Raw genomic sequence first — 26,156 nt, 5'->3', positions numbered from 1 at the left:
ATTTGCCGCTTGCTTGCGTTTCAGGTTTTACCCAGCGCCACCCCCCGACGCGACGCGACGTCGCTGGAAGCCAGCCAAACTTGTGCATATGAGAACACATTTTGCAAAAACAGGACAGCCAAAATGTCATGTACAAATGTGTTTAAATTTAGAACATACACAGACAAGGGGGCGGGGGCAGGACAGGGCAGGAGCAGGGGCAGTGGCAGGGGCAGGGCAGTGGCAGTGGCATGTGCAGGGGCGGCGCAGAGGCAGGGGCTGGTGTAGTAAGTAAGTCACATAGCGCACACAGCGGTTATTAAATTAACAAATGTCCAATTTTTGGCAAACCAAAATCACATTTGCTGCGGCACTTGAAATTCACGAGTCAAGTAATTTCTATTTGCTATTTTAATTGAACAAAATATATTCGACAATAATTTGTTGATAAATAAATAAACTCACCTTTTTGTGACTTTTGAATACGGAACACTTGAACGTATCCGTGCTGGCATCGCGTGCTATGTAGCTGAATATTTTGAGATCGCTGCTGTCGTGGGACACATAAAATATTCTGTAGATGGGATGATTGAGCAACTCGATTTCCTCGGGGTCATTGGTCCAATTCTTTTTCTACACACGCACACAAAAACACAAAAGTCCGTCAGTTGTTGGTTCAACAGAAACAAGTATGATGGATGAGTTTTTGTATCGGATTTGGACTTACTTTTCGACGACGCTTCTTGAGCACAACTCGAACGCCGTTTACTGATATTTGTATGGTAACCTTACGTTTCTTCAGATTTTGCACTTTGCACTCGTACTGTTGGGGAACAAAAAGGAAAAGAAAAGGATATCAAATAATGATATAAATGTCACGTATATGTATGCAGGGTGACAGTTGGGGATGGCTTATGCTGATTCTTGAGTTTTCAATTAGCATTTGACGGCCTTCGACGCACGCGGCTAATGGCAAGACATGACAATAACAAGCGCCATATCAAGCGCTTCCCAAATTGAAGCCACACAAGACTAATATATACATACACATACACACACACACACACAGACACACAGACACACATGTCGAACGCCAGCAGGTCGGCAAATTTGGACCAATTCACGCACGAGCCAACTAAGGCAGGCGGGCCGCCTGTCATGAGGAGGCGTGGCAGATAAACAAGCCCGCCACATTGGCCATGGCACGTTGCTTTTTATGCCGTTAGCTTTGGCGCGACTGCGGCTTGTAACTGTAATCAAAGCACATGACATTGACAGTGGCGCCAAGCCAAGAGAAAAAGTGTTGCCTGCTTCTAGGCGGCGCGCGAAAGCAAGGCGAATTTAAAGGGCGCAGCAAGTTTCTTTAATTGGCAACCATCAAGGAAGTAAAAGTTTCAGATGCGGGCTCTTGAAACGTGTTTGCCATGTCTTTGATTCCCGTTTGTGTACGTAAGTGTGTGTGATTTGTGTGTTTAGTTCACTCACCCGTATGCGCCGCATAGCCTGCACAATTTCGGCTCTTGTGTTGGGACGCGGCACCTCCTCCCAGCCCACGAACTGTAAAGAGAAGAAAGCGTCAGTTAGAAATATAATTTGCAAATTTAAAACTAAAACACACCAAAAAAGCAAAAGCAAAAAGGAAAGTAAGTTTAGATTTAGGCAGCTGCACCCTAGGGCATTCCATTTGGGCATTAGCAAATCTTTTGCAGCTCGTGTGCATTTGATTTTTATATATTTGTGACCAACATTTGTGTCTGTTGCTAATGGCAGTCAGTGCCAAACAGCCTCGACACAGTAAGCGTGCCAATTAATTATTTTTAGTTGACAAATATTCTAAATTTAAAGCAAAGAACTCAAACGAAGTGCACGCAAATGCTAGACTGTGTGCTGCTGCCCTTTGGCCCAAAGTAGAGCAGGCCAAAAAGAAAGCACATCCACACAATTGTTAACAAATTGACGTCATTAATTTCATTTTCATTTCGCTTTGCATTTTATGGCCGTCTGTCTGTGTGTCTATGGGGGCACTTGAAGATTTTCCACTTGCACTTGCCATAGAGCGTACGGGCCAACGTTTTATGGCCGGCCGCCTCTACAAATTTATGGTCAAAATGCATGCATGATGTGACAAAACAAAAGAGAGCAACGAACAAGCAAAAACCGCAAAATTATATTGAAAAATAAATGGAATTTTTCACGCGCAAATTATACGTTTTTGCCAAGGATGACAAGTGCGTAGATATGGACCTAGATTTAAGCATTTTATTACAGTGAGAACAACAATTTAAATGAAAGTGACATGGCCATAATAGAGGCAAAAGAGAGAGGCAGAACGCTTGCCAGCGATAAAAGTGTGCATAAAATGCCAGCCACGCCCACAAACAGGCAATAAAAAGAGATATTTATGGGTTAGCTTAGTGTAGTTTGAATGTACCCAGCGCCTGTCCCCTGTACCCTGCATATCCTTGTCAGGCGACTCTTGTAAACATATCAAAGTCAAAGCCAGCTATATTTTGCTGCGCATTTTCTTGCACAGATGATGAATGTCGACTGTCTATAATTAATAATTATGGATCGTAACTGGGCCGGCGTGCGCCATATTCGTATGATCAACACATTAACACCGGGTGGCCCCTGCTACCTACTCGTTACCTGGCCTAGTATATACTACCTGATTCCAGATGTCAGGCTAAATATAGCAAGGCGTTTGTTTAAAATTCATAGAAAATAGATTTTGGCATATTGGCAGAATTAATAATAAATGGCCAAAAATGAAATGCTTTCAAGACATATTCCCCGTTAGCCAGAAAATCTACAATTAATGCGGGGGAAATTATGATTTTACACATAAGTTTATTAACATGAATCCAAAAATTATGCCATTCTTTATTTATAGCTTAATTAAAATATGTGAAATCTAAGGCATAAATCAGAATCTTTAGGTCTAGAAGATAACTATGCACAGTTGAACTGTCCCACTTTAAATTAAAACTAGTTTAACCATATAGCTTCAGGCGAGATAGATCAGGTTTCGGCACAATGCACCTTCGCTCTTTTACTGAGAAAGCGTTTATTGGCATCCTTTTGAACTGTGCTTGCAGCAAAAGTTTTTTAAATATATTAATTTGCATTTTGTTGGCATTAAAACCCCAGCTTGTTCTGCGCTTGTTCTCGCCACAAGCCGAATCCATTTAAATAAAGCGTTCTCAACACTTCGCATCAGCCGAAATGAAAAGCAACTGCCAAAAAAAAAAAATAATGAATAAAGGAGCTGAGGAAGATGCAGAAGCAGAAAAGGAGAATCTCCCACAAATATTTAGATTGCATTAAATTCATGCAAACACAAAGGATAACGGATACAGCGCTTATCCTCTCCAGCTATACAAATCCTCGCGCAAATAAAAAGCAGCTCAGCTTTGGCCCCCACACAGCTCCGCCCCTGCTGCTTTACATTTCTAGTACTCGTCTTTTTTATGCTCTACCATCTATGGCTATTCGCATCCTTTTTTTCACTTAAAAAACGTTTCGCTAGAACGAATGCTATGCAAATAGCTGTAGGACTTTGTGCGTCGCTTCATTTAAATTCATTTGCTTTGATTAAAGCCCAAGCAAAAGTGGCCAACTTTGGCATTAGTAGAACTTTCTTATTTATAGACACACACAGAAAAGCCCCAAAGAATATGCGAAGCAACCCAACGAATTGCTCACGGCTGAGTTCATAATTTAAGTAATAACAAATGTTGAAATTGTTGGCCCTCTGGCCTTTTACGACCCGCTCGGCAAATAGACGCGAAGACAATTTTGTGGGCGCATTATTTTTATTGATTTTACGGCTGGCAGAACCAGGTATATAGCGTCGATCTACCTTTTGTTTATTTTATAATACAACTCACGTTTTCAGTGCTTGGCCCTTTTCGATTTTTTCTATTAAATTTTCAGTGGAAATTCTATTTCTGGATCATTTGTTTATTTGCGTACATTTAGCGTTTTGATGGAAATCAATTTTAAAAGAAATATACATAAACGCACAGTAAACGAAAAGTCAAAAGCCAAACAGCCAAACGGCTGCTGTCTGTCTGCTCGGCTGTGAAGTCGGTTGAAAATCGAAAAAAGATCTGATAAGAAGCAGGCAGGCAGCATTAATATTAATGCCACATAAAGTTGCACATTTGTCCAATTAAACAGCGCTTAAAGCCAGCCGAAAGCCTGACTAATATCATAATGTAATTAAATGCCAAGCCAAAGCCCAAACGTCAGCTGGCGTGCGCCTGTCGAGTGGGTGGGGGGAGTGCTGGGTTATGCGGCAAGCAACAGACAAACGCGTAGGCGGCACACGATAACCCGTGGGGCAACGGCAAACAGATTAGAACAGCTTAGTTTGGTCCAGCGAACCGCACACAAAAAAAAAAGCCAAAAAAAAAGAATTGAAAAAATGTCTTTAAAAAAAAAAAACAGAGAAACGATTTCTATGTTATGTAAAAGAAAAATCGCTGCATAAAAAGGATTTAGATTTGGCTGGGGTTTTGGTTACGGTTTCCGTTTCTGCTGCCGTTTCGCTGCGCCTCGGTCACGGCTAATGGCGCTGCAGGCCAAATGGAGGAACGCACTGGCTTGGACAATGGGCAACAGCAGCTTTCCGCTATGTATATGTAAGCATTTTGCAATGTTCTTTTTTTTCTGCCTTTAGCTACTTTTCAACAATGTAAAACATTTGTTTGCTCAGATTTTCAACATAATTTTTTATGCAAGCATACTTATACATATACTTACATATATATTTATATATATATACAGATTTAACGTTATATTTTTCTTCTACTTTTTTTACCCTTTGCTTGGCTGGCGCCAGTTTTGCCGCAGGACAACAAATTGTTGCCCAAGTCGAGTGTACTTTAACTTTTTGAGCATATCAGGCGTAGACTTAACTGAGTTTACAAAATACAATTACATTGAAAATGTATTTAAGTGCAATCAAGATCGGGCTTTAGAGCAGACAGCATAAGAATTGACTTTATATTTAAACAAGAAAATTTAAAGAGGAAATGTTATGGGAAAATTTTATACGTCAAATGAAAAAACCATCATCGCCTCGATGATTTTACATATGTATATCTACATTTTGAGTATATATTTAAAATTGAATGAGTATACATTAAATATTGAAGAATATTTAAAAACTCAACAATTTGTTGCATGGAAGTGTATTAAAAAATCTTTCTGCTGCAGCTTTTATTTTCATAAATGTTTTTCACGTTCATATTTCGAAATGCCAAAGTCTGGCCAGTGCTGCCAATGCTGCCAATGCACATGCCTAACGATCCAGTTCAAAAATGTTGCTGCATACTTTCGGGCGGCGCCGATAAAAATTCACAACAAAGAGCGAAACGAAACACAATGAGAGCGATTTGTTCTCTTAGTGTGTGTCGCATAGCAACAACAACAACAACAATGCTGTTCACATGTGAACAAAACATGGTAATTTATTAACAAACAAACAAAAACAAAAAAAAAAGAAGAAAACGTAAAAACTGAAAAAATAAACGAAAATAGATCATTATTTATAAGAGCAGTAAATTTGTTGGCTCTGTTTATTGAAACATTAAATTGAACACTTTGCGGTGGCAATGTTATGTGCAGCAGACGAGCCAATTCTTAAATATTTCTTTATTTTGGTAACTGCACGCAGTTAATGCGTTTTATGCCAGGCAATAAATGTATAATGGCGAACAACAGCCATTTTTTTGGCGGCAATGAAAAGTTGAGTTTGGCATCCAGTGGGCGCTTAATAAAGCTAAACGTGGTGGATGCTTCGCTTTAATGCGTTGAGTCATAAAAAATGCACAACGGAAAAGCATTTAATAAATGAAAATCAACAGCGCACAAGCTAAAAGTGACATGAGCTGCCTTTCTAACCCATCCCGAATTCCAAGCAGCAGCCGTGGAATTTCCGCTAATAATGTTAATTCCATTGCCACCAGCAACCGTGCCGTTACAAACCCCTCCCCACCGCCGCACGCAACCGCCGCAGATAATCAGCGTGCGGCGCACCAAGGTCCCCATCTCCCCACCTTGTGCTGCCGTCTCCTGTTTTTTGTTTTGCTTTCATCTCGAGTTTAGTTTTGTGCTGCGCTTCCTTCCTTTCGTCCTGTGCGTTGTTTTTGCTTTGTTGCGCAACAGCGCAAGTTAGCTTCCTGCAGAAGCAGAAGCAGCAGCAGCAGCAGCAGCAGCGGCAGTGGCAGCCACCTGCCAGCGACACGCCCACAACTGCCACCCCCAGCCTCACGCTGCCGCCATTATTATATTTTAGCTGCCAACTTAATGATAGCGCGCATAAAAGTTTCGCTCGCCATTTGCGGCTGACTTTTTATGCTGTGCATAACTTTAGGCGCTTCGCACTGCGTTTCATTTAAAACAATTATTTGCGCAACTCGCGCGCTGCCTGACCGACTAACTGACTGCCTGGCTGACTGACTGACGGACTGTAAGTGGCCGAGTGGCCCGAAGCTTCTCTATCTAAAATACCTCGTCTAGAACAATCAACAGACACAAATCAACAGTTTGGCCTGCTCATTAAATGTGGCCTAAACATAAAACGCAGTTTGCATTTCTCCTCCTTTGCTTCTTGTTGTTGTTGGGTTTGTTGTTACTCAAATTGCAGTTGAAAATGTTTGCGTTTACGCCCTACTGCAATTATTTTCCGGCAAAAAGAAAAACACAATAATTTCATGTTGTAGTTTGCTGCAGTTGAATAGCAGCCAGCGGGATGCAAAACAAAAAAAGAAAAAAAAGAAGCGTTTGGCTCAAACTAACTGCCAACAAATGCTGTTAAGTAGCGCAATAAATCAACTTGGCCAGAACCAGAGCACAGCTCGAGTATTCTGTGTGTGTGTGTGTCCACTTTTAAGTGCCATGAAATGAGTTGCCTTTGCAGCAGGGCCACAAACATGAACTTCAGTTAAGTGCTGGCTTAAAATAAACAACTGAATTTCAGGTGCCAAGCTAGTTAAAGTTGGCCAACATTTTGGATTTCTCCAGCAGCAGCCACAGTAGTTTTGTCTTGGGTGGCATAAAAAGTGCCTGGCGGCACAACTAAACCTTTGGCTCATAAAACAGACAGAACCCCCAAAAGGGAGTAGTCTTGTCTTTAATCCTAAGCTTTCTATGCCTTTCCACAATTTGCATAAGTTGCAACAGGTTTGCAGCAATTTGCCGCTTTGATTGACTTTGAGTCAAACACTTTATTTACCAAAGCCCAGCCCCAAGTAAAGCACGTAATATACCGTTTCCGGCTCAGGAAAGTGAGACTCCAAAGCGAACTCTGCTGACCCACTTAAAAAAGACATACACAACAATTACGACTTCACATAATAGTAATAAGCGATCATAAAGCCAGAGGAAAGAATACCAACGCCTAGCGATAAGCAATCATAAAAGTTACACACACACACACACACACACACAGATACACTTTCAGGCACACATTTAGTTTTAATTGTATGCGTTGCATTCTTTGTTTGTTCTCTGTTGAAACTTTCGCTCGCTGTCTCTGGACTTCATTAGTTCGCCCTGCACAATTGTTGGTGTCAAGTTTTATTAGCTCTACGACAAGGTTCAATGCACGCCACAAACACATCTATATCTATTTATAAAGCATATTACGCCCATATCAATTTATAAATCAAATTGAAAACCTAAAAGAAAAGTAAAAGTTAACAACGGCGGCGGCTGCTGTTCAGCAATGACCCACATTTTACCCTACACATCTTTTCCCTACCTCGAATTCTTTTATGAAAGCCCATTTTTTGGTTTGTAAGCATTATGCAAATGCAGCTGCAACAACAGTTTTCTATATACAAATTCCACATGAGCTTAGAAACGAGTCGTAGCAGCAAGAAAGCAGTGGAGCGGGCGGGTGGGTGCAGGGGCAAAGTGTTGCTCATGATGCTTATGTGGGCGTTGGTTTTGATTAGATCAAAGCGCTGCCCCAAGACAATGCACTCGCCTTCGTTGAGAGGCAGAACTGGCCATAAAGCAATTAAATTAGCTGCTTGAATACGGGGGGGCAGGGCTGGCAAAATCAATAAGCAGGCTGGCCTTAAGCTCAGCAATAGGACTACAGCGAAGAGTCCTGCAGTGGAGCTCAAGGACCGCCCGCAGGAGCAATACAAAAAGCGACAAAGCGCATAAAAGTTGAGTAGCCAGCAACAAAAACAACAACAATAACAACAGTAAACAAGCAGAAAATCAATTGAAGTACTTAAGCAAACAATGGGCCAAAAGTACTACAAGCTCGAGCTCTTATACAAAATGAAAGCAGGCCCGTATCGCCTCGCCCCGCCGCCACAACAATCCGCACGCACACAAAGCAAAAGAATACGCAGAGCACAAGCTGTTGGCCCAAAACAAGTGGCGTCTAATTTAGCACTGGGCGATTATTTAGATATCAGCAGAGGCAACAACAATGCCAATTACAACAATAAGCTGGCAATTTTTTAAAAGGCACAGCGTGTATGTAGAAGAGAGCGAGAGCGAGAGAGAAAGACGGAGGCAAACGTCAATTAAAATAAATAAATTGCGTGGCAAACGGGGCGTATGAGCAGCGTGGCAAACTAAACGACCGGAAGCATTTAATTAGCGGCTTTAATAATTCAATCAGCTGCAGCTCCATCACAACAGCCTCTCCCCTCCCCTACCGCTTGCTCACACACACTTTCATGTGCGTGTGTGTAATATGAGCCGCTAATTTTTGTACAATTTTACCCCAAAATAATCGAGCGTCAATTTCACACACAAGCGTTAAACAATTTTAAATGGCTTCGATTAAAAATGATTTTAATTGAATTTTTTGCCGTTTTTTCATTTTATTGCTCTCTGGCCACACGCACATTTATGGGTGGCGGCTGTTGTAAGCCTAAGTAATGGGGCGCCTAATGTGCTGTGGCTGCCTATTGAAACAAGCTTGCGGTTTCGACAATAGGGGTTGGGTCTATTTCGAGTGGGGTTGTTAGCTTGTTTTGTGGTTTTGTTTGCACAGCCAGCGGGTTGCCAGGCTGCAGTCGTATAGACTGTTTGGGTTCTTAGGGTTTAATGAACTCTGGTTAATTATGTTTGAGAACAGTTTTCGAGGGCTTAACTTACCCCCCAAGTGGGCATGACAGTCACGGCATGCCCGCAGAACTTTGCTTACCTGCAATGAAAAGAATGGTTTTAGAAATTAGTAAAGTTTTCGGTTGTGGAAATTAGTGCTGTGAAATCAGCGAATGTGGCACAATCGATAGACTGGGTCGATAGATCTTTTCGATAACAATATCCTTATCGATCAGTTTGAACTATTTTTATTTGAGTAGATTAGAAGCAGTAGATGCCTCTACTATTTTACTACGTATACTAAGGTATTATTAGGTACTATATTTTGACATTTTCCAACACATTTTCCATGCTTTGCTTTCTCATGTCTCAACTGTTGGCTTGCTAAAGCGTTAAAATTGCGAATACCTGCGTGACGTAAATGGAAAAATGCAATGCAATAAATTTAGCAGGCAGGCCAGGAGACAGCAGCAACAGCAGCAGCAGCAGCAGCATAGGAAAATAAACAACGGCAAGCACTGCAAATAGCCGCCGTTTCAGTTGGCAGAGTGTTTGCTGGAACTTGTCGCTGTTTAATGAAAAAAACACAGCAGGCCAAAAGAAAAAACTAGGCTTGGCCAGAGCCACAGTCAAAGCCAGAGTCAAAGCCAAAGCAGTGACCATTGATGCCTGAGAACACACAGACGCACTCGATCGCCAAACAGACAGCCAGACAGCCAGACAACCAAACGGCCAGATAGACAGACATGCAGACGGGGCAGACAGGCAGACGGGGAGACAAACTGAAAGACAGACGGGCCAAAGTCATCAAAGCCAGCGCCAAATGTTGGCAATTGCGAAACTCAAATATGGCCATGTACGAGTTTGTTAGGCCCATTGGCTGCATTCGCCGCATCTCTTGTGCGTCTTGATGCCAATTTCCTTTAGTCTGCCTTTGGCCCCGCCGCCACCTTCACCTGAACGTTTCTGGACATGACAAGCTGCGTTTTGATGCTGCTGCCAACTGGTGGCTGATCCGTGCCTGGTCTCAGCTATGTACATATGTTTCTCCCTCTCTCTCGTTTTTTTTTTCTAGACCCGCATTTCACTTCGTTGCGCTTAAAGGCGTTAGTGAAATTTTGCCACATTTAACACTCAAACTCGACGACAACAGTTTGTGGCAGCATCAGGCGATGCCGGCAATTTGTAGCTTAGCTCTGGCTCATAGCCTAAATGACGGCATCCGGCGTGACAGCCGTGAGAGCTCATCGCCATAGATGAAGTAATTTCATGCAATTTGCGATAAGATCCAGAAAAGGGGCAGCGAAGCGGGGGGAGGCAGCAACTAATTATATTCAATTGCAACTAGTTGCAGGCCGCAAGAACAAGTGCAAAACTCATTTGGGCCAAAACGAAAGCTAACTGTTGCTATACACTTGCAGAGGGTATTATGAATATGTCGTGAAATGTGTAACGCATGAAAGTTGACATCGTTATCGTGAATTTGAATGAATAGCCAAGTCGTCCGTCTGTCTAACTGGCTCTATGTTAAAGTAATCCCCTTTCTGTTATTGGAAACTTTGCATCGAAACGGAATAGGAGAGATCGATTAATCAGTATTTCTTGATCAAATTTAACAATTACGATCCATACCAATTTCTTGAAATATCGTTTAAATCGCTTGCCATATGGCAACTAGGGTATTTGATCTTCGTTGTGCCGACGATAGTCGATATTTCTCTTTTCTTTTTGATTAGACAACCACTTCGCTTGCTGGTTTTCGTTGTTTGTTGTTGTTGTTTTTGTTGTGGTTGCCATTGTTGTTGCGTAAATGAAACAAAAGACTGCAACTGCGCTGTGGCTGGCATCTATTGGCACAGTAAATATAATTACAAACGACAGCTGGCACACATTTGAGCCAAAGCATACAACATCGACAGCGCTGGCAAGGCACAAGATTGCCAGCTTGCAACAGGATAATGCACACAGGACACGTGCAGCTGAGGCAACCGGCTTGTTAACGCAACTCCACACACAATATATGCATAAGAATGCAGATTACCCATATGAATATGTTAAGTGAGCGACGCCTGGCGTACGCTGCGTATAAGCAATATGCAATCTCGACGTGGCATGCTGCGTGTGGCAAGCAAGCTGCTGCTACATTCTAATGGCCAACATGTTGAAATGCCATGCAGGTATTTGCACTCAAAGCGCAATTAATTGTGATTGACTTGAACAGCCCAGCGAGAAAGAAAGCTGAACAGCCAAAATCTATGACAAATGGCTGACAGTTGGCCTTATACAGACACAGAGATAGGGAGAGAGAGAGAGGCGTAGAGAAATGGAGAAATACAGCGGGTATTTCATCAAAAAGCTGACAGCAGCAAAGGTTGTTCCAAAGTCGTTGCAGGCTCCGTCCAAATGGCCTATTGAAGTTTTCAACAGTAAGCCAGCGGCAGGCGTGAAAAGCATTGGCCATATATCTATGTCACAGCTTGGGAAAACTAATTTGCAGTTATCAAAACTTTCCCTGACGCCCAGCACATAAAAACTTAATGCAGCCGGCAAGAATTTATGCTGGAATTCTTACGGCTCATTGGCAGCGAGTGTATTTCATAATGTGCTAAATTATGCATAGACTTTAATTAAATAGAAAAACCTTTTTTTCTTATTTTGGGTGGAAATCGATAGACGACACACCCTGCACACAAAGCGTGCGACACGTGCGGCCGGAAATGTTGGACAACATTTGCTTGGCCCACAAAAAAGCAAATGCTCAGCATAAGAAGTTGGGGACACGTTTAATGACACACGCAACGCAACGCCAAGCAATGGCATTGAAATTTTAATAACAAATGGGTGTGGCAAGAGAACAGTTATACAAGAAACAAGAAACAAGCCGACATGCATATGTCACAGAGCTACAACGCGGCGTATGAGTGATGCGTGCGTAATGCGACTTTCCCGGAGTGAAAATCATAAGCTGCAAGGCACAAATGAGAGCAGAAAACAAAAAACGATATCTGAAACGAGGCCACGCACATTATATAGCAATTTGTGAGGTTGCAGCTGCCACTTTGGCAAAAACTACGATCGACTTTCGCACAAAATTAAACCAATTTGCTGATTGGCAGCCAGTTTTTTGTTGTTGTTTCAGTTTGCCTCACGCACAATTTCTATGCCAGTGTATTTGCGCCCAATAAGGACATTTCAGCAATTAATGTGCTCAATGTGCGCTTTTTAGTTGTTTTGTGGCAAAGTCAATGTCAAGGTGTCGTCGAGGCGGCGTTCGCCTTATTTACAATGAATGCATTTGTGCCATGCATTGTTGGCATTGTTTATTTGTTATTTGTTATTGTTGTTGTTGTAGTTGTTGTTGTTGTTGTTGGTGATTTGCTATTTGATTTGCTGAATGTTTATTGCTGCTGCCGCTCATTAATTATTTATTGTACATACCACACGCTGTGAGTCATTGCGAAAATTGCTCATTACTTTAATTATTTGTGCGAAATTTCCAGCAAATTGCATCTAGCTCTAAAGCATTTATCAACACTGGCCCCCAATTCCAGAATATGTTAACAATTTCGTTTCGGTTTCAGTTTCAGTTTCGCTTTGAAAGTGCAACAAAGTTTTGCTACTAATTCAATTGTTCTGTAACATGAACTAAATTGCTTAAAAGCTACTGAAATGGCAGTTTCATTAAACGTTGGCAGTTTTTTAATTAAATTTTGTCAATCTATGTTAGGGACGCAGCTCCCCCCTCTCTCTCTCTTCCCCTGCAGCTCTCATTTTCCCTCTGTGTTTCTCCGGTCCAGTCCAGTCTTTTAATTGATAAAATTGATTAAAATGTTACTTTACATTTGCCCCAACTGACATTTATCTTAATTGCCGCCTCGCTGGCAGACACTTCAAACAGCTTGAGTGCTCAATTAAATAATGACCATTTCAATATTGTTTTAGACATGAAACTCATGCTATTGACATTCCAAATAAATGTAACAACTTAAGTTTGTAAATACAAATATATATCAGAGTCAAGCAAATATAGACGCTCATCAATTTTCAAATAAGGAATTTAAGCAAATGTTATAATTCAGATATTTACAACTCTATAAGTAGAGAGAAATAATTAAAATAAACAAAATTTATGTATTTCTTCTGCTGACCGACTGACAGATTGAAATTTTCTTGGTAGCATATTTTGGCTAAATTAATGTGAAACTTTCAATTAGCATTTCGTGTATCCATTTCATTGGCACTCTCCAACCATCATCTGCAACTGACACAACAGCTGATCTCGCAGCACATGCCACGCCATGTGATATTAAGCCCACCCGGAAACGTATTCCGCAACACATTTTCATGTCACTTCAAACATTGCTCATACGCACCGTTTGCTGTCCGCTTTTAACCACAATTTCCACGCGTCTATTTTTATTTATAAAATATGTGCACAAGTATATAATCGAATGCTCACAAAATGTTGATTTACTATGGATATGGAAAAGCTAAATAGAGTAAAGCTCGTGCGCTTGCTGCTTCGCGAAAATCCTTCAGTTTCGCAGTTATGTTTATTATTATTTATTTATGTCTTGTGCCATTGAGCGTCTGTTGACACGACAGGCACGCCCCCTCCATGTGTCACCTTCATGTCGTTTGGTCCACCCATATATTCTCCGCAGTTTTGTTGTTGTCATTTAAATAAAATTTAATGTGCGTTTGTTGCGTCAAAAGATAATTTTGTATTTTTTTGCTTCTTTCATATTTGAGAGATTTCATTTGTAAGACATCAAATGTGATTTATGTGGCGGGCATGTAAAAAGCATCTAACATGCCGTATGCGCAATATTTCGACAACAGGCATCCGCTGCAAAAGCCTTGGCCTGGCTATGCGGCGGCTTCTTCTTCTGCTTAAAGCACTTGGCTTACAAGCACTTTGAAATTTGTCCTTTGGCCTACGACCAGCCTCATTTCGAGTGCTTCCTGTGCAATTTCCACACACTGCATTGCACTTGACACGTTTAGGCAGGGGCTCAGAGACCAATACGTGTTCGGCTTCTCTTCAATGCGGCAGAGCAAAAGAATCCTCTTGCTCCTGCTGCCTGCTGTGTGTTTGTGTTTGGCATTTTTATGGACTGCAGCGATATTATTGTGGCCAGCGGCACTTATTGACTTTACAAATGGAATTTGCTCAACCGCACTCAACTCATTTAACTAATCAAAAGCAATTTTAATCAAAGAATTGCCACGCCCCAGGGCGCAGATAGCAGACCGACTGGGCCAAAAGCAATTAAAGCCACGTGCAAAACTTTGTTGCTGAAGGTTAAGTAAAAGTTGCCTAGGTGCCGGAACCCAGGCAAAAGATATAACCGAAAGGATGAATAGCTGCTAGTTTTCTTCTTCTTCTCTTTCTTTTTTTTTTTTGCTTGGCTTGGCCAAAGATCAGAGCAGCGTATTTGCCTTTGCAGCCAGCGACAAGTGGCTGAGTAAAGGAGTCGAAGGATGCGCGCTTAAGCAAACTTAATTAATAAACGGCAGACAAGTTCCTCTTCCTCTTCCTCTTGTTGTTGTAGTTCCCCTGGCAAAGCTGACTGCAAGCTGTCTCCTGTAGGGTATATGCGTGCGTGAGTGTGTTCGTGTGTGTGTGTGCAATGAATCGAAACTCATTAAAAAGTTTCGCTGTGGTTTCACTTGACTTCGATGGCAGCGGCAACAGCTGCCTAGCGGAAGTGGCGCACCCTTATAAGAAAACACACACACACACACACGCGGCCTCACTCGCTTTGATATGTCAAGACATGGTCACATATTGTGCTGACAAATAAATTTGAATAATTAAAAGGCGCACAAAGAAAACAGTTGTCCTTTTTGTGTGAGTAGCTACCCACTTTTACCCCGCCTGCCAAGCTGTTGGCACTCATTATGCTCCCCGGCAAGTGCCATTTAAATGTGCTTCATTATTTTCATTTAGGCACTGGCCAAGCCCGAGCCGAAACAAAAGCCAGACAAATAAAGCAAAAAGATAAGCAGCAAGCGCCAAGTGAGAGAGTGGGCTGCTGGGAGACGAGTTGGGCCGTGCACTGCCAAGATATTATCCGAGCAGGCGACAGCTTGACAAACTAATGGCAAACAATGAAGTGCCCAGCAGTCTGCTCGGCTCAAGTGCTGGCAACTAGATATGGTAAAAAGAAAACAAAACTGCTCTGCAATAGACACACAGTCGAGCTAGGCTCAAGAGGCGCGTTGGCTTTGCTCATTAAAAAACCAAAAAGAGAATTGCAAGTGTTGTTTTGGCTCCACAAGTGCCAAAGTCAGAATTTTAATTTGCCAAACTGAGAAAACACTAAAATACGGGCAACAAGAGCCAACGCCGCCGCAGCTGCCGCCGCTACCCCTGAGGCCAAAACATGGCCAACATGGAGTTGAGTTTGTTAGTAGTCCTTCGCCCAGCCGCCAAGTGTTCCCTGTGTGTATGTGTGTGTGTTAGGGTGTTTTTGAGTGGGTGTTTGCATAATCATTTTCGAGTGCCTAACCCAGGCCAGCTACCATGCAGGCAGTCTGCTGCCAGCCAACATGATTAGCCAATTATGTTGAGCAACTGTGAAAACATTTCGTACGCAGCTTAGCGAGCAAAAGTTTCTTCAACTTTAAGCGACAGCTGACAAAATGTGTTTAATTAAAAATATCCAAAAATTTAAATTTGAAAGCCAGCAAATAAATAAATCTCAAGGGCTGCACAGCACAGCACAAAATTGAGACGCAGGACACACTCACGCACACACAGACAGACTGGGGCAAGGACACGCATGAGCAACTGCTTAACGCTTTATAAATTTTAACGTTTGTAGGATACGTGTATGCCCCATTATTTATGGGCGGCCATTTGCCTTGGCTGAGTAGAAACTTACACAAATGCCGAAGTATTGAAATTGTTGCCAAAACAGTGTTTTAAGAACATAGGCTAACTAATTGGCCGCTAATTGAAAAGCTTTCGGCAGCCGCAACGCGTAGAACAAGAGGTCAAAGTGCGAGTACACAAAAAAATATAACGTATACGCCGCTTGACTGTGCGCCGGCTTTTGATATTTTACAATTAGGCGGCAATCGATGGCATTATTAATTTGCCTTTGGCTTTCAATTAAGCAATTAGGCGGTCATAGGCCATGGCCACGCCCACACCGCCAACAAGCCCACACATTTGTGGGCGCATCTGGGTAGAAGCTAAGTTGAAAGTCTGTGAACCGCAGCGAACAATAAGAGAGATAGCGAGAGAGACGTAATATGCATAAAAGTAAAAGAAAATTAGGCCATTTATGAGCTGAGTTTTTGGGCTTTTGGGTTTTGTGTGCTGCACAACGCGGCGTATGCGCTATTTTTTACATTTTACGACTTCACGATTGGCAGCAAACGGCAAATGCCAAAATGCCAAACGTTTTATGCTAATTTTCACACAAACACCAAGCAGCAGACAGCATCAAGTGGAAAACTTTCACAGTCTTGACTGTCGGAAAATGTTTATTTAGAATTCGGCCGGCCGTTATTTATGGCCCAATAACTTTTAACTTCACATGCGGCCCCTGGCATGCAAATTAGTTGGCTCATTTGCTCGCTGGCCACGTACAAAGTTCAAATAAATTCAATTGAGAATGCCTAAGTGGGGTGTCGTATATGACCCCAGATGTGCCAAATCCTCGTGGAATGTCAATAAAAACCACAGCAGCAACATGTGTTTAATTAATGTCCAAATAATTGACAGCCAAATCGCTTATTAAGTTCTACACCCGCTGTCCAACAGTCTGGGCGCCTTTTTTTTTATTATCAATATTTTTCTTCTATATGCAGCAAACGGGTAGCCAAAGATTTGTTGAAAATTAATTAGAAAATATTTAAGAACAGCAAACAGCCAAGGGGCTTGTGCTTGTCATCAAAGCAGCCAGTGTTTTATGTATTTGTATATCTACGTTCATATATGTACGTATTCATATATAAGCTACTTATGACATCATGATTATTGGCTGATATTTTGGTTCACGAAAATCTAATTAATTTCTAGCCATGCCATCACTTTGTTGTCTCTTCGTCCATACAAACTATGGATTTCAAGCAAAACAAATTAGTCCGAAGCAAACTATTGCCTTCACGCTGTACACACAGTAATACGTCATATACAACAAACACCCTTCTATGTGATTCTCATGTCAAAGGAATTGAGAGTGTGGGTGAGTTAGAATTTTTTAGTGAATAGAGAGAAACAAGTAATTAGTAAGGTAAAGAGGGAAATTGATACAGAGCAAATAATAAAGAGAGAAAGAGAGCGGGACAAGTGTGTGAAAGCAAGAGAGCGTATTGTATACGAAATCCTGAATTTCTCTCACTCGTTTAGTTGCCGATACCAAGCATTCAACACAGTGTATTTAAACAGCTTTAGGATAATCAAAAAAGAGTTGTTAACTTTCACAAAAGCAGGAAACATAATAAGCTCTACGCATCAATTAAATACTTAATTAAATTGTTCAAGCGCTAGAGGTGAACCGAGTGCGCTCACAGGCGAACCAAACTGCATGGCGGCAGTGTCAGAGGTCGCGTTGCAGTTGCAGTGAATGCCTGCCCCATAATTGCACTTGACAGTGGCAGCCAAAGCAAACGACCAGAACTGCGACTGCAACAAGTACAACAACAAACTACAGTAGCTGACAGTCAAAGCAAATGCCACAAAGCGTGCGCTCCGATAAGAAACAAAACAAAAAACAAAAAAAAAGACGCCAACTGCATGTGGCTGCTACCAACAGCAGTTGCTGCAACAGCAACAGCAACAGCAACAACTGCAACTGCAACTGCCGCAAACTGAAAACTGCAAACTGTGAAAGATTGCATAGCTAAATGACTTCAATTGCATTCAATGCCTGTCTCTGATTAAACTGGGAGCTCGGCGCTTGGCGCTGGGCGCTTTGATGACGGCTCACAGATAATTTTCAATTTTTCTTCTTATTTTTTTTCCATTTTTGCTTATCCATAAGCTTGAAACGTGAGCGGCAGTTAACGAGCTATTTTTGCTGCTACCCTTTAAGATCTGCGCATTGGCGAAATTGGCATAAAAAGATTGCAGACAATCGATTCTTGTCATTATAAAAAAAAAAATAGCTAAATTTATTTGCTGCAACAATTGTTTTTCCTACTGATTTCAAACAAAGGGCATGCTCAAGATGGCATTCAGCGGCAAATCAAGTGGGTATAAAAAGTTTTCTTTATGCCAAAATATTGCAGAGGGGTTCTCAGGAGATAAATAGTCTAAAGGAATTACAGACTGGAGTTTTCGATTAAAGCTAGTTTTTATATAGTATCTTGGGTAATGGTCATAGAAACAAGTGCAATATATAACCTGAAGATAAGCTGGGATTAATGTATACCTGTATAAATAGAATGGGAAAGGGATTACCGGACTAGGTGACTTAAGATGTAGATTAGCTTGATAGTTCATAGCTTTACTAACACGTTATGAAAAAAGCAAAAAAAAGTTAAGTTCTTGGTTCTCTTACACCAATTATGAATGTCTCTTCCTTACGAATATATATAATGTGCAATTTAAAGCTAATTCGAACATCTGGCAGCCGCAGGACCCATTAAGGGAGTGTACACTTCGGCTTGCCCAAATTAGTTTTGTTTGTTCTGCGCAGTTTTGTTTACTATTTGGCCAGGGCCAAGCCCAATATTGCCAACGGCAGCTGTCAGCGTCCATTGGCAGCACAACAGACAGCCTGGGAAAGGGTCTCGCGGCCGGCCGGGGCTGCTGGGAGTGTGCCACATACGAGCTAACGTGCAGCAGCTGCCGTTGCAACTTCCGCAATTCCGCGCTTCGCTAGACACCAACAACACGAGAAGCACTAACAACAACATTTTGTGCACAATTTGCGTGCGTTACCCATTTGCCAAACTGGATGAGCAGCGTCCAAAGTGGGTGAGAGCTGCCACCGTTGCGGTTTCATGCGCCTGCGCAACTGGCTGACTCATGGCAAATGCACATGTGAGCCGCAGCTGCGCCAGGTGAAAAGAGCCTGGCTCCGATTGCGAAATGCCAGCCAAATTGGTGTAGCAACAAACACAGCCACCGCACTGCAAATTGTGTAATAAGTAGATAATAAATGAGCATAGTAGAGCATGTGCCGCATTTATGCCCCATTGAGCAATTGCCAATCAAGTGAGTCATTACTGGGGCACAGCTACCCAGAACAAGATACCCAGCCTACCCTGCTATATGTGCCCACTGCGACCCACTAATGGCCACTTAAGCCATGACGACCAACATTAATATCGTACTTGACACACATTGAACGTCAGAGATTGGCGTATCCGAACATGAGGATTCGCTGAGACTTGTGTGGGCGGCTCTTAAAGGGAATTGAGCAGAGCTCAACAGCGGGGCTTAGCTAAGTGAAGGCTTCTGCTTCTCTCCAATCCTCTAAGCCTGCAGATTTATTCTGCATTTAAATTTAATTCCTTTAACTTTCTTTTCTTGTTTAATAACTAGTTATACATAACCCTTGGGCTTTGCTCTCAAGGCACAAATATTCAAATTTCCGATAACACTCGTAAAACTGTCTGCCCTAACGAAAAACACCTGTACACCCTGTACAACTGTAACGATGCCATAAACATATTTGGCCGATAATTTGCAATGAACATGAAAATAATGCTTAAGGCAAAGTCGAAATCCATTAAAGATAATCCGGCGTAATGTGCACAGCATTCGAGCCACAAATATTTTATTGGCTATTATTATTGTTTTTATTGAACTTTTTATGAACAAATGCTGCTGAGACAGCAGAGATGGTCGAGAGACGAGTCTGTTTGCCACAACATTAAAAATATATATGTATATTCATATTTAAGCAATAATATTGCAATATGATGCACGGGTTGTTTGTTTACATGGGGCCAGTTCTGTGTTGTGGAGCATGCATTTGGGAGCCGTTGTTTTAATCAAGCGTCCGCAGACCGTTAAACAAATTGTTTGCCATGGCACGGCGTAGCCCGAACTGCGTTAAATGCAACAAAAGTGTTGCACATCAAGATCTGGCGGCGTTGCAGCGTGTTAATTTTTGCCATGTAAACCAGACAAATCCAAACAGTTCAAAGATGGCGCACTGCCAATGACTAAATCTGTTGCCGGAAAATATCTATCTGCCTGTGGCTATCTATGAAAATTGCAAATGTTTATCAAAAAATTAACGGCCAAATTGAACTTTGTGCAAAAGGTTAAGCAAACACGTAGAGCACGCCAAAACGAAATGTTTTGTGTGTAGCAAATTTCAGATTTTAAAGCGTCTTAAAGTCGACCGAGTTGACAGCCAACTTTGGCGGGAATGTATTATATGAAATTCAAAAGCAATCCTGACAATGACATATACAAAGCCCAGAGACTGCTTGCTCCAAAGGACACTTGAGTTTTTATTTGCATTTTATGACTCATTTTTCACGCCTCCTTGTGCCGCCCAGCGACGTCTGGCTGTGTCAGTTGTGTGGGCTGATAAAAGCCAGCGCCCAGGACCCAATTGTACGCCGCATAATCCTTTTCGGGTTGTCCTTTTCGACGCTGCCTGCAAAAGTTGAACCAATAATTTATATAGCAAAATGGGTTTGGCACAGACTCAACCCAGCAACAGCATAGCCCCATGAGCACAAAAATGCCAGATAATTGAAATTGATATATGAAGAGGCGGTTTCTTGGTTCTTCTGCCGATTCTTTGTCCCTTTTTGCCTTGAATGTGCCGCTTAGATAAACAAAACAAAGCAACAGCAGCCATAGAGCGGAAACAATGCGTATACGCCACCGACACAGACGCCGTACCATATGAAAATTCATAATTTTGCGTATGCACACCAAATGGAAAATGGGTAAACACAACAAATGTGAAAAATTACACACAAACACACACACACACACTAACACACAGCACGTGGAACGCAGGCAGATGAGAGTCTGCGCCCACTTTTTATATGTTTTTCAATATTTTCTTTATGCGCCATATTTTTTATGTGAATATGTATATATACTACATATATTCTTAAAATATTCATATTTTTATTTTTCAACCAATTGGAACAGATGCGTCTCACCTTCACCTTAATTTTGATTTTAATGTAAATATTAATTAATTGTGCAATACACAATAATAGCAAAAGGCAAAAAGAAACCAACAATTTCGTATGCCTCCAATATGTTCATAAACAAAAACAAGAATTTTGTAATACGCCGAACTAATAAAGGAACAAATTGGTTTAGGCAGCGGGTGGCAAATCATTCAATTGAATTTATGCTTATGTCCGTATTCAAAATACCATCAACATAAAATTCGAAAATTTTATGGCATCGGCAGGAAATTGATTTCGGATCATAATAAATTGGCGTACGTATCAAGTAATGCAGATAAGGTGACACGAAATGATGCCAGAAAGCAGCAAAATTCCTTGAGAATATTGTTTCGGCAACAAACTTTTCAATTTCAATCAAAATATTTTCGCTAGACGCGGCAATTTAAATGATATTTTAAGTCCACAGGCAAATGCCAAATAAATATACTGTAAATTTAGATGCCCACGCACGAACAAAGCCGCGCATAAATAAGACAAATAGACAGGCAACTTTTGTTAGTCTCAAAAAAGTTAGGAGCCATCTATGACAAAAACCGAAACCTAAATAATTGATGTGCAAAGTGTGGAAATGTGCGTCAAAAAAAAACGGAAGCTGTGCGGGAAACATAAATCGAATCGAACTTGAGGGCCTGCTCAATAAATATTTGATAGAGCCAACTCGAGGCAAGCGCTGCAAAACAAAAGTTAAGTATACGTCATGTTGCCGTGCAGGCAAAACACAAAAATATAAAAATGAAAATGGGAAGAAAAAAACACGGCGCCAGGCCATGTGCGTGAGAGCGAATAATTTATACACCTTTTGAAAGATTTATGCGGCATGGCCCGCAAGGAGGCTGCTAACCAATTTTCGTATAGCGCGAAATCAAAGCGTGAAATTCAATTAATCTAAGCAGCCAAAAGTCAGAGCAGGAGACGTTGCAGGGGAATCGCGGCTCAGCTTTGCTTGCGATTGTGAAATTCGTGTGTGTGAGAGCGAGATTTGTGCAGGCTGTGGCATAAATATATTTATAAGTGGCGTCCTGTCCGATACTTCTCATAAATAATGCCTTCAATGACAGCCTTACACACACACACACATGAGTCACACTCGTTATTTGAGCCTGCGACGCAGATGAATCAGTTGGGCTGACACAGCAGAAAAAAGGCCAATCCGAGAGAACTGCAGGCAGTCTTTAAGACTGTTATCTGCCCGGTTTGTGTATCTTATTTGGGTTAGCCAGCCAAGCATATCGTATATACACATATATGTGTGTGTGTGTGTATATAGCAATGCTAACGGTACACACCGAAAAAAAAGGGGCACAAACAAAGCGAGCAACTGCGAAAGCATAACAAAAGTGCAAAAGTTTGTGTATTTCTTGTTTTCATTTATGGAAAATGCAAATAACAACGTGCAACAACAAACAACACGTGCACCGAGACGCAAGGAGCCTGTGTGCTGATGTGAGGGCCACACATGACACGCCCCCGTGGCCGCCGCCCCCGCTCATGCCCCACTCACAGCACAGTCGATGCAAATTGTTTAGCTGTTGTCTGTGGCGTGGGCTTTAACGCTGCTTCACGGCAATTTAGCTTGGCAACTGAGTGCATTTAATTGCAAATGCAACTGCAACTGCAACTGCAATCGCAGCAGCTCCAAGTGCAACGTCTCCAAAGAAATTATGCAAAATGCTGTGGCAGAGACTCTGCTTGTCTCAATGCAACGACTAATGTCAAGCGCTTTGCATACAAAGTGTGGCAGCAACAAAGTTAAAGCTCAATGCACCCAGCAACAAATTCATGAACTTCTGTAGGGTCTGGGAAAACTTGGCCAGCATATATGGCCAAATATGTTAACAGGGTCATTGGCTTTGGGCTCATTGAAATGTTGGTCAAGCATTGCCAACTAATCAAATAAAAGAGCTTCAACTGACCAAAACATAACAATAACAACAGCAACAACAACTTGGACAGAATATGAGCTTGGCACGCAAACAATTTCCACACATTGCACAAAAATAATAAACAACAACAACAACAACGAACAGCTGAAGACAGAGAGAGAGAGAGAGAGAAAAATAGTTAAACAAATGCGTTGCCGAATAATTGAATGCGAGCACACACGCTCGCACAATAATGGAAAATTTGTTTACCATATTCCCCCGTCGCCCTCTAAAAAACAGAGCACAACAACAATATGTCTGGCAATGTGACAGTTGACTAACTTGCTGAATGAATACATGTAACAATTGCTTCCGTCAGCAACAGCCCCAAAAACAACGACAGCTTCAATTCAATTGCAAAAATATATTGTATATAATTGCATTTATAAATTGTAAATAATTGTTTGTGTTTGGCCACGTTGGCAACAATGGAATGAAAATTGCAAAAAACCAAAAACAAAGGCAAATTAAATGAATATATACGTTTTGGCTATATCATGGATATGCCTATTACAATACTGCCACTCGGATGTTGAAAAAGAGAAATGTTATTGCCTTTGTTTTGGCGGCAACAGCAAACACATATGTGCTAGTACGAGGGTCGACACACCTCTTCCTTTCAGAGCTCTTTGCTCAAAACTTAAAAGAGAAGCCGACGCGATTGCTTTGCGTATGCCAAAACCACTTGGGAATTAGTATGCGGCAAGAGTGTTTCACATACCACAGTGTATGATATAATAGTGCCTTTTAATTTGAGGTATTATTCATTTCCATAGTACATTTAGATGTAGCTATACGATATAACATTATTCTTGTCAGCAAGACCACCAAAAGTCTTTTATGGTTCAATTTGCGGTTCGAACCAATGTCTTTTCTTAATAAATAATGCAATTGGTATCTAATGTATCTTTGTATCTTTCAAAAGAATTTAATTTATAATATTCAAAATAATGTTAAAAAACCAAAACAACATTTTAAATATCTCCAAAAAAAATGCTTCTAATATAAAATGTGATGAGATTAATGTGGGGCAAAGCTTTCAAGAGTCTTCAGTACATTTCATTATAAATGTAATCTCTATCATTCGTATATATTTATGATAATTATTGATTGACAACTCAGACTTACCTTGGCCTGAAAAGTGATGCCATGGAAGAAGGCCTGCTCGGCATGAAGAGGTACACGCAAGTCCTGATCATCCTGCACCAGATCGTACGGTGTCGATGGCATTCTCAGATAGTTCAATAGCACCGATTCGGACCACTTGTAGTATCATGAAATTGTTTTCATTTTCCTTGTGCTACGCCTGTGCAGCTGATGGCGCAGTTGCCATAAAAAGCCACTTGGATGACGCTTCCCTTGGCTCTGGCTCTGGCTCTGGCTGTGCTGGTGCTGCGGCTGCTGTTGGCTAATGCTTTGGCTCATGCAAATTGTGTGGAGCGTCGAGCGCACGATGTGATTGATTTGTTATGTTTTTTACCCGAAACCCCTATATTCCAGCTTCTCCACCGTCCGCTCTGGGTTGTGCAGCCTCCAGCGAGCGTTTGCTTAATCTCAATTTATGAGCTTGCGGTCGTCTCTGCAGCTGGCAAATTGAATTGCGTCAGTTGGTTCGCTGCTGAGCGATTCGCAGATAGATTCGCGCGAGAAGCGATTCTTTAGCTATTTGCGTTTTATTACGAAATCTGCCCATTCACTGCCAATTTGCGCTGTACTGTGGCTGCAAAGAAAGAAACAAACAAAGTTGAGCAAAAAAAACTAAACATAAAAGTGGAAATATCAGAAAGCCAATAAGCCCTGGCTAATATCATGTTATCAAATGCGTCTAAGCGCTTTAACTTTTTGTCTGCGATTTGACTATTCAAGTGATTCACTCGACAACTTTCGAACTTTAATATTGAGTCAGCAAATCAAGTGTTGAGTTCATTGGAATCATGCTAATTTGCCACTGCCTGAATCACAATACTCGTGCTGGTTGTTGTTGTTGTTTTCTCTCTATGCCTATAGCTCTGTCTATCTATCTCTCTCTCCCCCTCTCTAGAGGCGATGACACCTCGCACACGGTGGAAGGGCGCACCTACACGCACGTGCTTACAACGCGTTATATTGTTTAACAAAAAGATACATTTATAATAATTATAATAATAATTTGTTAGGCACGTCGGTTTTCCTCTATAATAATTATGCTCGTGGTTCTATATGGCGCTGCAGGAAATGTCAGCGTTTTAATTAAAACCAGCCAACAATGGATCTGTGGTTTATTGACTTTACCCAGGGAAATGCATGAAAAGGGCATGGGAAACGTATACAAGCGAATTGAAATCTGATTATTATTGTTATTTTAATAAGTTTGTGCAGCACTATCAACTCTGCCCTTTGACTTAGGCAATATTATATCCAAACACGAGTCTGATATGCAAATTCCGCTTCCTCAATTAGATGGCTCATCTACAGAAGACTACACGTCAATCTGGCTAAGACATATCTAAGTGAAGCTCCTAGTCGAGCATTCTCATTCAATGAATACCCTTCCTTGCCCCGTTCTAACCACACTTCCAACTGCTCTGTCAAATTTCATTCAACTCTCGGCTTCGGCTTTTAATGAACTCAGCAAAACTCAAGCTGAAATTTTATGTCAACAGCTGAGATACATTTTTGTTTTCAGTTTTTGTCAGCGGACTTTGTCTCTCCGTCTCTCGCTCTGACTTTAACCCAGTCTCCGGCTCGGCTTCGCGCTGTGTTGTCTCGGAGACGGGCCAAAGGGTCACGGACGTTTATGCTTGTAAATGACAAAAACAACAACAGCTGGGTAACTCCCTCTTTTTTGATTCACAGACTCTGTCTCAGTCCCTCCTCCAAGTGTATCTGCATAATACGAACAAAAATGCGACGGCAGCTTTTAAAAGGCTAAAACAGAAGTAATGCCAGCAATTCTCGGATATCACTTTGTCATTAGGTCTGTCTCTTTGTCTCCATCGGTCTGTTTCCCCCTGTCTCAGTTGGCGTGGCGCACATTAACTTATCAATTTGGGCAACGAT

The 26,156-nt window shown here is 41.6% G+C and overlaps 1 protein-coding gene across 4 annotated transcripts in view; it reads right to left on the bottom strand.

Moving 5' to 3' along the window:
* Nucleotides 1-26,156, bottom strand: part of LOC115769392 (capon-like protein) — a 45,335-nt gene that overhangs the window by 14,921 nt on the left and 4,258 nt on the right. For 3 of the 4 annotated variants that reach the window (XM_030714189.1, XM_030714193.1, XM_030714190.1), the window contains exons 2-5: nucleotides 24,246-24,837; nucleotides 1,465-1,536; nucleotides 707-802; nucleotides 445-612 (exon numbers count right to left, since the gene is read on the bottom strand). In XM_030714189.1, the coding sequence (XP_030570049.1) occupies nucleotides 445-612; nucleotides 707-802; nucleotides 1,465-1,536; nucleotides 24,246-24,347 (438 nt within the window). In that variant the 5' untranslated portion in view covers nucleotides 24,348-24,837. Of the gene's footprint in view, nucleotides 1-444; nucleotides 613-706; nucleotides 803-1,464; nucleotides 1,537-24,245; nucleotides 24,839-26,156 lie in introns of those variants that run through there. The other variant, XM_030714191.1, reaches the window with a different exon arrangement.

This window comes from Drosophila novamexicana, unplaced genomic scaffold (assembly GCF_003285875.2).
Source record: "Drosophila novamexicana strain 15010-1031.04,08,12 unplaced genomic scaffold, DnovRS2.1 tig00004554-arrow-pilon, whole genome shotgun sequence".
NCBI lineage: Eukaryota > Metazoa > Arthropoda > Insecta > Diptera > Drosophilidae > Drosophila > Drosophila novamexicana.
Note: the sequence above shows the minus strand (reverse complement) of the source record. Positions and strands in the feature narration are given on the sequence as shown.